Below are 14,210 nucleotides of genomic sequence, written 5' to 3'. Positions count from 1 at the left end.
TGTAATAAAGTGCTTGAATTTCCTGTTCCTGCTCTGAGAATATTTTATCTTTTCGGTGACTTCTGTACACACTGAATCTCATTTATTAGGTATTTATTTTATTTAATTCTCAAAGTTTGAGGGTGCCCTGTAGTCACCCTGATATACTGCCTAAAGTATGTTTACAAAGAAGTCAGCGCAGAATTATTCATTAGGAAAACTAGTGATTTAAACTATAAGTGTTTTAATCGTATTAGGACCTCCTCCCCACCCCTCCCTTTTTTAATAATATAGACCAGGTCTTACTATGTTGCCCAAGCTGGTCTTGATCTCCTAGGCTCGAGCGATCCTCCTGCCTTGGCCCCCTAAAGTGCTGGCATTACAGTTGTGAGCCACCAGGCTTGGCCTTGTATTAAAACCTCTATCATTTCATCCTATCCCTTTCAGGGAAGTTCAGAAAAAAAGATTAAAGCTTGATAATATAAATAGCTTCTAGTTGGCTCATGCCTGTAATCCCAGCACTTTGGGAGGCCGAGGCGGGTGGATCATGAGGTCGGGAGTTCAAGACCAGCCTGGCCAACATGGTGAAACCCCGTCTCTACTAAAAATACAAAATTAGCCAGGCATGGTGGCAGGCACCTGTAATCCCAGCTACTCGGGAAGCTGAGACAGAGAATTGCTTGAACCCGGGAGGCGGAGGTTGCAGTGAGCCGAGATTGTGCCACTGCACTCCAGCCTGGGTGACAGAGGGAGACTCTATCTCAAAAAAAAAAACAAAAAAAGCTTCTAGTTTAAAATATCAAATTCAAATGCTGATTTATTGAAAACTTTTTCCTTAGTAGTCTTTCCTAGAACAGATTATAATTAAAAGTTAGCTTATACCAGCTGGGCGTGGTGGCTCACGCCTGTAATCCCAGCACTTTGGGAGGCTGAGGCAGGCGGATCACGAGGTCAGGAGATGAAGACCATCCTGGCTAATATGGTGAAACCCCGTCTCTACAAAACAAACAAAAAATTAGACGGGCGTGGTGGCGGGCGCCTGTAATCCCAGCTACTCGGGAGGCTGAGGCAGGAGAATCACCTGAACCCGGGAGGCAGAGGTTGCAGTGAGCCGAGATCGTGCCACTGCATTTCAGCCTGGGCAACAGAGCGAGACTCTGTCCCCAAAAAAAAAAGCTAGCTTATACCTTAAAAATTAGGTTTACATTTAGGAAAATTTCTCCTCTCTCATTTTTTCAGTCTGTGTATTTAAATATTTATGTGAAGAATCCAGCAACAGTGTTAGGATAGGGGGTTTGTGGATTTGGAGCAGTGTTAGATTTTTTTTTTTTTTTTTTTTTTTTTTGAGACAGAGTCTCGCTCTGTCGCCCAGGCTGGAGTGCAGTGGCCGGATCTCAGCTCACTGCAAGCTCCGCCTCCCGGGTTCACGCCATTCTCCTGCCTCAGCCTCCCGAGTAGCTGGGACTACAGGCGCCCGCCACCTCGCCCGGCTAGTTTTTTGTATTTTTTAGTAGAGATGGGGTTTCACCGTGTTAGCCAGGATAGTCTCGATCTCCTGACCTCGTGATCCACCCGTCTCGGCCTCCCAAAGTGCTGGGATTACAGGCTTGAACCACCGCGCCCAGCCAGGAGCAGTGTTAGATTTATCATATTTTAGGTTCACTGTTAAGGAAACAGATTCCCTCCACGGTATCATCCTAAAGCAGGCCTCCTGGTGGTGGTGGTGATGTTCTGTTTCCTGGGAGCCTCTGCGCCAGTGGCTTTTAGTGTGGCAGCCTCTCTCAGGAAGGTCCTGCACTACATGGAGGCCAGCTTGGTAGATGTGGCAAAGCCATCAGAACGAGGTGTTTGATGCAGAATAAGAGGGGCTTACATCTGATCTGAAGGAAAAACATGGGCCCTTTGCAGTCCTCGACATTAGGACTGTAATCTGTGGTTTGCCAGGCCAGTGACTGTCATAACCGTGCTCCTGGCAGACACCAGGGGCTGGCAAGGTAGCCTGAGGGGCGGGTAGTTGGTTGGTTTCTACAAATGCAGGGAAATTGTAGACTTTTTACGGTGTTAACTTTTTGTCTTATTAATCTTTTTGAAAATCATTGGTGCCTACTTACTAACACATGAACAAAGAGCAATTAACAAAGCACCCAAGCCAGCACATGGCTTCTTGCTTATGTTTTCAACGGCATGGTTTTTACATTCAGACACGATTTACATATGTTTTCCTCATAGAAATTGTTCTTAGTTCATGTGTTTTTCCTCATATAAGTTGTTCTTAGTTCATGTGACAATTAAATGTATCCCTATATATCAAGGTATTCTAAGACTACCTTCAGGGACCATTTCTATAGTTCATTACTAAAAGTTTCTCTGAACATATAGAACACTGAAAAAAGTATTTAATTATTTTTTTTTTTTGAGACAGAGTTTTGCTCTTATTGCCCAGGCTGTAGTGCAATGGCACGATCTCGGCTCATTGCAAACTCCGCCTCCGGATTCAGGCAGTTCTCCTGCCTCAGCCTCCCAAGTAGCTGGGATTACAGGCATGCGCCACCACGCCTGGCTAATTTTGTATTTTTAGTAGAGATGAGGTTTCTTCATGTTCATGAGGCTGGTCTCGAACTCCTGATCTCAGGTGATCCTCCCACCTCAGCCTTCCAAAGTGCTGGGATTACAGGCATGATCCTCCGCACCCGGCCAAAATAAAAGGTATTCTAGGCTGGGTGCGGTGGCTCACACCTGTAATCCTAGCACTTTGGGAGGCCAAAGCGGGTGGATCACCTGAGGTCAGAAGTTTGAGACCAGCCTGGCCAACATGGTGAAACCCCGTCTCTACTAAAAATACAAACATTAGCTGGGCGTGGTGGCGGCCACCTGTAATCCCAGCTACTCAGGAGACTGAGGTAGGAGAATTGCTTGAACCCAGGGTGTGGGAGGAGGTTGCAGTGAGCCGAGATTGTGCCACTGTACTCCAGCCTGGGCGACAGAGCAAGACTGTCTCAGGGAAAAAAAAAAAAAAAAAAAAAGGTTGGCCGGGCGCGGTGGCTCAAGCCTGTAATCCCAGCACTTTGGGAGGCCGAGACGGGTGGATCACAAGGTCAGGAGATCGAGACCATCCTGGCTAACCCGGTGAAACCCCGTCTCTATTAAAAAATACAAAAAACTAGCCGGGCGAGGTGGCAGGCGCCTGTAGTCCCAGCTACTCGGGAGGCTGAGGCAGGAGAATGGCGTGAACCCGGGAGGCGGAGCTTGCAGTGAGCTGAGATCCGGCCACTGCACTCCCGCCTGGATGACAGAGCGAGACCTCGTCTCAAAAAAAAAGAAAAAAAAAGAAAAAAAAAAAAAAGGTATTCTACCCCAAAATCCACCCCTGGAACCTTGGAGAATTGGTATAAAAGGGACAAATGACTGAGCCAGTTGGAGAACCAGTGGTTTGAGAGAGCCTTAGTGGTAAGCACAGGGATTTTGGAGCCTCTTTGGTTCTAACCTTGGAAAGTAAAATCTGCTAAGTTATGATCTGCTTTGTATGCTAGAATATTCAAAATTTACTTGTGGAAACATCCAAATTCTTTTCTAAGAGACTAGCACATAACAAGTGAAGTCAGAGAAGGGCTGTCTGCTGCTGGCAAAATCCAGGAAACCCTTCATTCTCTGGGTGATTTCGATTCAGGTCCATTGCCACAGCTTGTTGGCAAACTGGCTGGATCTAACTCTGGTTTGGGTTGTCAGGTAGCGGTGTCAAGGTACTGGAAAGAAGTTAAAGCAAAGTTGATTCTTCCTTTGTAAAAAGGTTAAAAACTCTCAGTCACCATCTTATTTTGATATTTGGGTTTTACCATAGGAGTATCCAACCCTTACGACCTTCTTTGAAGGAGAAATAATCAGCAAAAAACACCCTTTCTTAACTCGCAAGTGGGATGCAGATGAAGATGTTGATCGGAAACACTGGGTGAGTAAGTCTGATCTGCGCTGTGTCATCCAGGGGCTGCTAGAGAACTGAAGAAATGCTGGGAGCCAGAGACCTTGTCCCTTATTTGGTATTATTGGGGCTTTGCAGCCAAGTAAAAGGTTGCGCCGCACACAGACCTCAGTTGTTCCATCTTCCTTATGAGAAGAGTTTAAATACAATCTGACCTGCTGCTTAAATAGCAAATGGTGGTCTGATGATAGCAACCCCAGAGTTCTAGCCAGAACTTTGCTCAGCTATCAGAATCTTAACAGTGTCCTCCTATCCTTCCCACCTGTTTGTCTATCTTCTGTCCACTGTTCCTTTCAAATCACCTCTGCTTGGGGAAAACCCTGTGAAACATGCAGTGATGACCTCTGGCTTCGGGGCTGGCATTAGATGGAGATGACGTTGTGGGAATCTGCCCTCCCGCTGGCTTATCAGGGCAGAGCCACATCGTTTCTTTTTATCCTCGCTCCTAACAGACAAGTATAGTCTTGTCTTAAGTATACCCCTATAAATCCTGCTGCCCCTGCTTTTTAACTGTCAAGTGTAGAGCATTCTCACTCAGCGGTAGTGAGTGCTTCAAGACAACTCAGAGTTAGTGTCCTGGGATCTTTTCATTGGTTGTCATATAAGTACCGTGTCTTCAAAAATCAGTTTCTTGGCTGGGTGCGGTGGCTCGCACCTGTAATCCTAGCACTTTGGGAGGCTGAGGCGGGTGGATCATGAGGTCAAGAGATCGAGACCATCCTGGTTAACACAGTGAAACCCCATCTCTACTAAAAATACAAAAAATTAGCCAGGTGTGGTGGCATGTGCCTGTAGTCCCTGCTACTCGGGAGGCTGAGGCAGGAGAATGGTGTGAACCTGGGAGGCGGAGCTTACAGTGAGGCGAGATCGCGCCACTGCACTCCAGCCTAGGCAACAGAGCAAGACTCCGTCTCAAAAAAAAAAAAAAAAGAAAAGAAAAAAAAATCAGTTTCTCAGCCTGTCTAGTAACCTTTTGCTTTAGTTGACCATGGTGATGGTGAATTTTTGTTTAACACTGGAGAAGATCAATGGGTTTACCCTCCGTAAACCAACCAGAAATGGCTGTGTCAGTAGTGAAGATTCTAGAACTCGTTCTTCCCATTGCCTCTCACACCTGGCTGTCTAAACTCTCCCCTGGTTCTGGCACAGCAGTCTGTGGAGAGAACTCCCGCAGACCGTTGTCTTGAGTTCACCTCACTAGAGATCAATTGCTTTGCTTACTAATGTTTTTTATTTTTTTATTTTATTAAAAATTTTTTTAGAGTTGGGGTCTTGCTCTGTTGTCCATGCTGGAGTGCAATGGCATGATAATAACTCACTGCAGCCTCAACCTCCTGGGCTCAAGTAATCCTCCCACCTCAGCACCCTGAGTAGCTAGAACTACAGGCATGTTCCACCACACCCAGCTCATTTTCTTTTATTTTTGCAGAGACAGTCTCACTATGTTACCCAGGCTGGTCTTGAACTTCTAGTTTTATTTTTATTTTATTTTTTTTTTTTTGAGACGGAGTCTCGCTCTGTCGCCCAGGCTGGAGTGCAGTGGCCGGATCTCAGCTCACTGCAAGCTCTGCCTCCCGGGTTCACGCCATTCTCCTGCCTCAGCCTCCTGAGTAGCTGGGACTACAGGCGCCCGCCACCTCGCCCGGCTAGTTTTTTGTATTTTTTTTTTTAGTAGAGACGGGGTTTCACCGTGTTAGCCAGGATGGTCTCGATCTCCTGACCTCGTGATCCACCCGTCTCAGCCTCCAAAAGTGCTGGGATTACAGGCTTGAGCCACCGTGCCCGGCCGAACTTCTAGTTTTAAGTGATCCTCCTGCCTTGGCCTCCCAAAGTGTTGGGATTATAGGTGTGAGCCACTGCACCCAACCTGTTTTTTTGGTTTTTCTTTTTTGGAGGTTTTTGTTTTGTTTTATTCTGTTTTGTTTTTGTTTGTTTGTTTTTTGAGATGGAGTCTTGCTCTGTCGCCCAGGCTGGAGTACAGTGGCGCAATCTCGGCTCACTGCAAGCTCTGCCTCCTGAGTTCACGCCATTCTCCTGCCTCAGCCTCCCAAGTAGCTGGGACTACAGGCGCCTGCCACCACATCCGACTAATTTTGTGTACTTTTAGTAGAGATAGGGTTTCACCATGTTAGCCAGGATGGTCTCGATCTCCTGACCTCATGATCCGCCCACCTCAGCCTCCCAAAGTGCTGGGATTACAGGCGTGAGCCACCTCGCCCAGCCTGGTTTTGTTTTGAGACAGAGTCTCACTCTGTCACCCAGGCTGGAGTTCGTGGCATAATCTCAGCTCACTGCAACCTCCGCCTCCCAGATTCAGGTGATTCTCATCTCTCAGCCTCTCGAGTAGCTGGGATTACAGACGTGCGCCACCACGCCTGGCTAATTTTTGTATTTTTAGTAGAGACAAGGTTTTGCCATGCTGGCCAGGCTGGTCTTGAACTCCAGGTCTCAAGTAATCCACCTGCCTTGGCCTCCCACAGTGCTGGGATTACAGGCGTGAGCCACCATGCCCAGCCCCAAGCTGTTTTTTACTTGAGTAAGAAAAGGAGATCGATCAAATACTGAGGTTCAGTTAAATTTAAATTTAAACTTGAGCTTTTTAGAGCATTTTTTGAATTCTGTACATTTTGATTGTTGTAGCAAATGGACATCAATAGCTAGAGAGTCATTTGTGTCTCTCTGTGATACAAGAGAATGCACATAACCTGAGTATCCAGAAGGTTGGGGGAGCCCAAGTGGTGTATGAAGGTGCTGGGTACCAGCAGGTGGAGTTGGAAGGGCTCCCTGGTACCATCTGCACCCACCTCTGCCCAGCGCTAGGCTCTTCCTGCATGGCTTGCTGCCTCACAAGATGGCTCCTTCCCGTCCTGTACAGCACCAGAGTAGAAGGTTCTTCCCTGTAGTAAACCACAGCTTCTCTCCCATTCAACTCTATTTTCCATTTTATATTGGTCCTGCAAAAAGCAAAGTCTTCGAAGCCCAGTGACACTCGGTTTTAGGCTAGGTTGACTACAAATTAAATATTTGGAAAGCAACTCTTAATTTTCCCATTGACTTCCATTAGGACACTGGAAGAGATCTGGGTCTGCAGACTCTGCTAGACTGGATTGAAACATTTTGGGTGAGAGAGGAACTAAGAAGGCCACCCTTGGTACTGGCATGTGAGGTGTGGTTGAGCCAGGGAGCTGAGCCTATGGAGTGCTTCCTCCTCCAGCAGTTTGTGGCTGCTTTTTTAGTACTCAGCATTTCCCCTAACTTTCCCCACTCATGGAGGACTCCCAGGTTCCCACGTGGGATTCCTGGAGCTCTGTACTACACCTGGGTTTGTCTGAGATTTACAATGTTGAATACACTTCACCTAGGCTGTCATTTTTTCATTATAAACTAGAATCAGAGATATTGTATTGCACCCTCAGATTTTCCTTAGTGGTATTTAAGTTGCTATTATACTAGTGCTGTAAAGTCAAGATTCCATATATTCAGTCTACATAGGATAAAAATGTCTATGTGACACTGGGCGTGGTGGCTCACGCCTGTAATGCCAGCACTTTGGGAGGCCGAGGCAGATGGATCACCTGAGGTCAGGAGTTCGAGAACAGCCTGGCCAACATGGTGAAAGCCCATCTCTACCAAAAATATAAAAATTAGCCAGGCATGGTGACACACGCCTGGAATCCCAGCTACTCAGGAGGCTGAGGCAGGAGAGTCACTTGAACCTGGGAAGCGGAGGTTGCAGTGAGCTGAGATCATGCCATTGCACTCCAGCCTGAGCAACAGGAGCGAGACTTTGTCTCAAAAAATAATAATAAAATAAATCTATGTGACAAAATCTATGACTTAGTATCTCTGTATCTTGATTTTTTGTTTAAGATGTTTTCTTATCAAATTAACACATGCTTATTTAAAAATATTTGAAAAAATAGAAAAGCTGGAGGAAAAGGAGTAATCTATGGCAACACCTAAAACTAAAATGCTGTTAACCTCTTCCTGAATCTCTTTTGGGTATACAGTGTATACTTGTTTTTTGTCTTTTTTAAAAATGGGATCATAAGATGCAGTTTTGTAACCTATTCCTGATCTCCTGTTGTAAATGTAGAGTCAGCCCTCCATATATGTGGGTTTTGTATCTGTGGATTCAACCAGCCACAGTTTGAAAATATTTGAAAAAAAAAATTGCATCTGTACTGATGATATATAGATTTTTTCTTTTTCTTTTTTGTTTTTTGAGACAGAGTCTCACTCTGTTGCCCAGGCTGGAGTGCAGTGGCGCGATCTCGGCTCACTGCAAGCTCTACTCTCGGGTTCAAGCCATTCTCCTCCTCAGCCTCCCAAGTAGCTGGGACTACAGGCAGCCGCCACCACAACTGGCTAATTTTTTTGTATTTTTAGTAGAGACAGGGTTTCACCATGTTAGCCAGGATGGTCTTAATCTCCTGACCTCGTGATCTGCCCACCTCAGCTTCCCAAAGTGCTGGGATTACAGGTGTGAGCCACTGCGCCTGGCAGATGTATACATTTTTTGTTCTTGATATTCTTCCTTGAACAATACAGTATAGCCACTATTCACTTAGTATTTACATCAAATTAGGTATTGTAAGTAATCTAGAGATGCTATAAAGTATAGAGGAGGATGTGTGTAGGTTATCAGCAAATACTGCACTGTTTTATATCTGGGACTTAAGCATCTGCAGATTTTGGTATTCATGGGGGTCTTGGAACCAATCCCTCACAGATATTGAAGGACAAGGCTATCACATGTATCTAGTGTCTACTTAGCTAGCTGGCCCAAGCCCCTAGATCATGCAGAGACACAAGTTTCACAAAGCCCTCTTTTCTGAGGCTGGGCAGGCTGTTTCTAAGCTGTTCTGCGTGGCTCTTTTTGCTACTTTGGATTTACTTGCAGAGGTCTTCTCATTAATTGTTCTTAGTTTTCATCTGTTTATTTTGTCTGTCTGTTCACCATTCCCATCCTTTGGCCTTTTCCTCGGCCATGTTAACAAGGCAGGCGTAGGGCAGTGGGGCCTCAGCTGGAGTCCAAGTATCTGCCCCAGGGTTGAGTCTGCATTCAATGGGGTGACCATGGGGTCCCATCTGTTACTTGGCCTTAGCTGCCCTTTTGGGAGCCACATCTCCAGCTCTCATGCCTTGGGAAGGTGAGTGTACCTGGGCACATAAGCATAGTTCTGAGAGCAGCCTCTCCTTCTCTCAGTCAATTGGCACACACTCTTTTCTGCTTTCAGGGCAAGTTTCTGGCTTTTTATCAGTATGCAAAATCATTTAACTCAGATGACTTTGATTATGAAGAGCTGAAGAATGGAGACTACGTCTTCATGAGGTGGAAGGTAAGGTCCCGCCAGGTGGCCCCTCAGACTCCCAACAAGCCAGGCCCTGTACTGCACCTACATACCCACTCTAACCAAGGGCTCCCCATGTCCAGTGCTCATCACAGCTGGTTGTCATGGCAAAGTCTTCATGGCAGGGTGTTTGCACACCTATAAAAAGTGGGCACAGCTCCAGGGCACGCACTGGTTAACTGCTGATGTCCCAGACAGCTCCTCCTTGCTGTGCTTTTGGTGGGTAGCAAGTGGATTTGGGCCTAGGTGGCTGCCTCTAACATTGTTTTCTCCTTTTCCTTTTTCCCACCCAAGAATCTTATTGAACCCCCAGGTTGAATCACTCCAAGTGTTCTTTGGATTCAAGGCAGAGCCAAACTTCCTTTGAACTTAGTCAGATCCCTCTATGGGCTTAAACACCATCCGTGGGCCGGGTCCCCTCCACCACATCCTTTTCCCAGAGGTCAGGAAAGTCTCACCTCCTCTACTTCCCTCCAGCTCAGGAAATGAGGGACCGGGAATGGAACGCGAGTTTTTGACTCAGCAGTGCTCAGAGAGCCCCACCTGACTGATTTGATGGATTGGCTTTTAGCTGCAAGATCATTTGTGCTCCCTGCTTTGATAACGTGATATTTACAGCCCCAGAATAGCAAAATCAGGAAGCCAGTTTGTTAAATAACTTTGAGAACATACACCCACCTCCAACCCCTAGTCCCCAGTCTGTAGGGAAAAAGTTGTTTTATCTTGAAATCTTGGCAGCTTTCATAAAGATGAATCATTTTGAGTTGCCTTTCCCGGTCTTTACTTTGCATAGCTTACCACTTTAAGAAGTGGGAATCAGCCGGGCGCAGTGGATCACACCTGTAATCCTAGCACTTTGGGAGGCCAGGGCAGGCAGATCATGAGGTCAAGAGATCGAGACCATCCTGGCCAACATGGTGAAACCCCATCTCTACTAAAAAATAAAAAAATTAGCTGGGCATGGTGGCGCGCCCCTGTAGTCCCAGCTACTCGGGAGGCTGAGGCAGGGGAATCACTTGAACCTGGGAGAAAGAGGTTGCAGTGAGCTAGGATCGCACCACTACACTCCAGCCTGGTGACACAGCAAGACTCCATCTCAAAAAAAAAAAAGGGGGAATCACTGGGCACGGTGGCTCACGCCTGTAATCCCAGCACTTTGGGAGGCCAAGGCAGCCAGATCACAAGGTCACAAGATCCTGCGTTCAAGCAATTCTCCTGCCTCAGCCTCCCAAGTAGCTGGGATTACAGGTGCCCACCACCATGCCCTGCTGATTTTTTGTATTTTTAGTAGAGATGGGTTTTTGCCCTGTTGGCCAAGCTGGTCTCGAAATCCTGACCTCAGGTGATCCACCCACCTCAGCCTCCCAAAGTGCTGGGATTACAGGCTTGAGCCACTGCACCCGACCTGAATTTTAAAACTAATTTAAAAGCCACAATTTTAGAAGTTGAATAAGGAATGGGAGAGTGTCTTAAATTTGTTTAAAAAGCAATGGAGTTGTTTTGCCTCCAAAGAATGTCCCAGGGTGGCTCATCTGTGGTCCTTTAGTAGACCACCTGAGGCCCTGGAGCTTCTGACCTCATCTCTCTGGGAAAGTAGTTGCCAGGACCTGGGTTTCCAGCTTTCAGCTCCTGCAGAGGTGTCTCTCCTAAGGTGCCTGGTCAAGAACAGTACCGTTCTGACTGCTTTTGACAAGGTGTCAAGCTCTTAGAGGGGGTGTCACAGGGGCTACTGGCAACTGCTCTGTACTCAGAAAGGTCCACAGACCTACAGAAGTGACTCACTGTTCTAGATGTTATCAAGCATCTGGTGACAGTTCTGGGAACTGGAGCAGAAACCTAGCTCTTCCCAGGTTGGTTGTCTGTGGTCTCTGAAAGATAGAGAGGCAGGTGAGTAGGTACTGATTTATGTATTAGATGTTTCGGCCATGATACCTTCTCTGAATTGCTGATCCTAGTGAGTTGAAGACACAGTTTGTTGCTTTAGTATATAGAATACTCCAGGAGCACATGGACGCTTTTCAGAAGTCAGGCTGAGACCCCACGGGCCCACCATCACCCAGCAAGTCTGGGTTAGACTGTGAGATCCTGTATTTTTCTGGAGTGGTCCTTAGAACCCCCGATGCTTAACAGGGAGGCCCCGTGGGTGGTCAGAGAATGCTGTCTGTTACTGACCCTCTTCATCTGTGTGCAGGAACAGTTTCTGGTCCCAGATCACACGATCAAAGACATCAGTGGTGCTTCTTTTGCCGGGTTCTACTACATCTGCTTTCAGAAGTCAGCAGCCTCCATAGAGGGCTACTACTACCATAGGAGTTCAGAATGGTGAGGACCCCCAAAGACAGAGGCCACGGGGAGGGTTTCCTGCCCGGCTGGCTCTCCCTTGGCTCATCGAACCCAAAAGCAATATCTTAGCCTGTCTCTGTATAGATTCTGTGCTTTATTTAAATGCTGGGAGCTTATTTCAGTGATCTCAGTTGCTCACAATAAGGCCTTATCCCTATCCACACAGCAGAGTAAATGAGATGAAAATGAAGTATAGGTGAAAGAACTCATTTCTAAGCACTTTTAAGCAATACTGTATTTTTGGCAATGTTTATCTCAATCTTGCTGGTTTTTATGTAATCTTTGCAAATTGAATTAGTAACTAAAATGTGAATTGATCCAGTAGTGGACAGTGTGAATTTTGCTGTCAGCAGCTTTTTAAATTTTGTGGCTGCATTCCTTAGAGTTGGTCCGACATGCACTTGATTTAAGGCTCGTGACCTGGGGGCTTGTGAGTGGACAGTCAGTGTGTTACCAATGGTAAAGGACTGAACTCTGCCTAAATGCTAACTTTTGCCACCTTTTGGGGGATTCTCCTGCCTCCTTGCTGCTTTTTAAGCACCTTGCTGTCCCCGGAGGGCAAACCATATGATAAAATGCCTGATTTCCTCTCTGAAGGTAAAAATTCTCTCTTTCCTTTCCAGTATTTCACACTTTGTTGTATGTGAAGTGATCCTACCCTAGATTCCTTGTTCAGTGGTAACGAAATTATATCTGCAAGTAAATGCCAGCCCTGTAGCCACAATTTTTAGGCTTTCAGTAATTGTTTTCATGCGAGTTTGTAAAACTTTTTATAATCCTTTTTAAAAATAACAGCTTTGGTCCAGGCACAGACGCCTGTAATCCCAGCACTTTGGGAGGCCGAGGTGGACAGATCACGAGGTCAGGAGTTCGACACCAGCCTGGCCAATATGGTGAAACCCCATCTCTACTAAAAATGCAAAAATTAGCCAGGCGTGGTGGTACGCACCTGTAGTCCTGGCTACTGAGGCAGGAGAATCGCTTGAACCTGGGAGGCAGAGGTTGCAGTGGGCCGAGATTGCACTACTACACTCCAACCTGGATGACAGAGCGAGACTTCATCTCAAAAAAAAAAATGGCTGGGCACAGTGGCTCATGCCTGTAATCCCAGCACTTTGGGAGGCTGAGGCAGGTGGATCACAAGATAAAGAGATCAAGACCATCCTGGCCAACACGGTGAAACCCCATCTCTACTAAAAATACAAAAATTAGCTGGGCGTGGTGGCACATGCCTGTAGTCCCAGCTACTCGGGAGGCTGAGGCAGGAGAATCACTTGAACCCGGGAGGTGGAGGTTGCAGTGAGCCGAGATCGCGCCACTGCACTCCAATCTGGCAACAGAGTGAGATTCCATCTCAAATAAAATAAAATAAAATAAAATAATAGCTTTACTGAGATATTATTTGAATACCATACATGACTCATTTAAAGTGTACAAGTCAGCCAGGCTTGGTGATTCATGCCTTTAATTCCAGCATTTTGGGAGGCTGAGGCGGGCAGATCACTTGAGGTCAGACATTCGAGACCAGCTTGGCCAACATGGTGAAACCCCATCTCTACCAAAATCCCATCTCTACCAAAAATACAAAAATTAGCTTGGCATGGTGGCACACGCCTGTAGTCCTAGCTACCTGAGAGGATGAGGCAGGAGAATCGCTTGAACCTGGGAGGCAGAGGTTGCAGTGAGCTGAGATCGTGCCGCTGCACTCCAGCCTGGGCGACAGAGCCAGACTCTGTTGTATATACCTACAATAGAAGATTAATTGACAATAAAAAAGAAGTTCTGATACATGGTACAACATGGATGAACCTTCGAAACATTATGCAAATGCAAAGCAAAGCAAATGCCAAAGTGCTGGGATTATAGGTGTGAGCCATTGCGCCTAGCCGGTATATACAACATTTTATTTATCCATTCATTATTTAGTGGACACTTAGATTGCTTCCATTTTTTAGCGATTGTGAATAATGCTGCTGTGAACATGGGTATATCTGAGTTCCTGCTTTCAATTCCTTTGGACATATACCTAGGAGTGAAATTGCTAGGTCATACGGTATTGCTATATATAACTTTATGAGGAACTGCCAAGCTGTTTCCCACAGCAGCTGCACCATTTTGCATTCCTACCAGCGTGTATGAGGGTTCCAGTTTCTCCACATCCTCCCTGGCACTTGTTATCATGTCTCTATAATTATAGCTACCCTAGTGGATGTGAAGCAGTATTCGAGTGTAGTTCTAATTTGCATATTCTTGATGGCTAATGCATTTTTTTTCCTGATAATTTGTTTTTGGTAAGAAGTAAACCCCCTTGGGCCGGGCACGGTGGCTCAAGCCTGTAATCCCAGCACTTTGGGAGGTCGAGACGGGCGGATCACGAGGTCAGGAGATCGAGACCATCCTGGCTGACACAGTGAAACCCCGTCTCTACTAAAAAATACAAAAAAACTAGCCGGGCGAGGTGGCAGGCGCCTGTAGTCCCAGCTACTCGGGAGGCTGAGGCAGGAGAATGGCGTGAACCCGGGAGGTGGAGCTTGCAGTGAGCCAAGATCACGCCACTG

General features: G+C 46.5%; 1 protein-coding gene across 3 annotated transcripts in view; it reads left to right on the top strand.

Moving 5' to 3' along the window:
• GID4 (GID complex subunit 4 homolog) overlaps positions 1–14,210 on the top strand; it is a 33,227-nt gene that overhangs the window by 11,459 nt on the left and 7,558 nt on the right. For 2 of the 3 annotated variants that reach the window (XM_050763451.1, XM_050763449.1), the window contains exons 3-5: positions 3,818–3,925; positions 9,196–9,297; positions 11,501–11,631. In XM_050763451.1, coding sequence (XP_050619408.1) covers positions 3,818–3,925; positions 9,196–9,297; positions 11,501–11,631 — 341 coding nt within the window. Of the gene's footprint in view, positions 1–3,817; positions 3,926–7,019; positions 7,785–9,195; positions 9,298–11,500; positions 11,632–14,210 lie in introns of those variants that run through there. The other variant, XM_050763452.1, reaches the window with a different exon arrangement.

Source organism: Macaca thibetana, chromosome 16, assembly GCF_024542745.1.
Source record: "Macaca thibetana thibetana isolate TM-01 chromosome 16, ASM2454274v1, whole genome shotgun sequence".
In the NCBI taxonomy this organism is placed as follows: Eukaryota; Metazoa; Chordata; class Mammalia; order Primates; family Cercopithecidae; genus Macaca; species Macaca thibetana.
The sequence above is the reverse complement of the archived record's forward strand: the minus strand, read 5'-3'. Positions and strand labels throughout refer to the sequence as shown.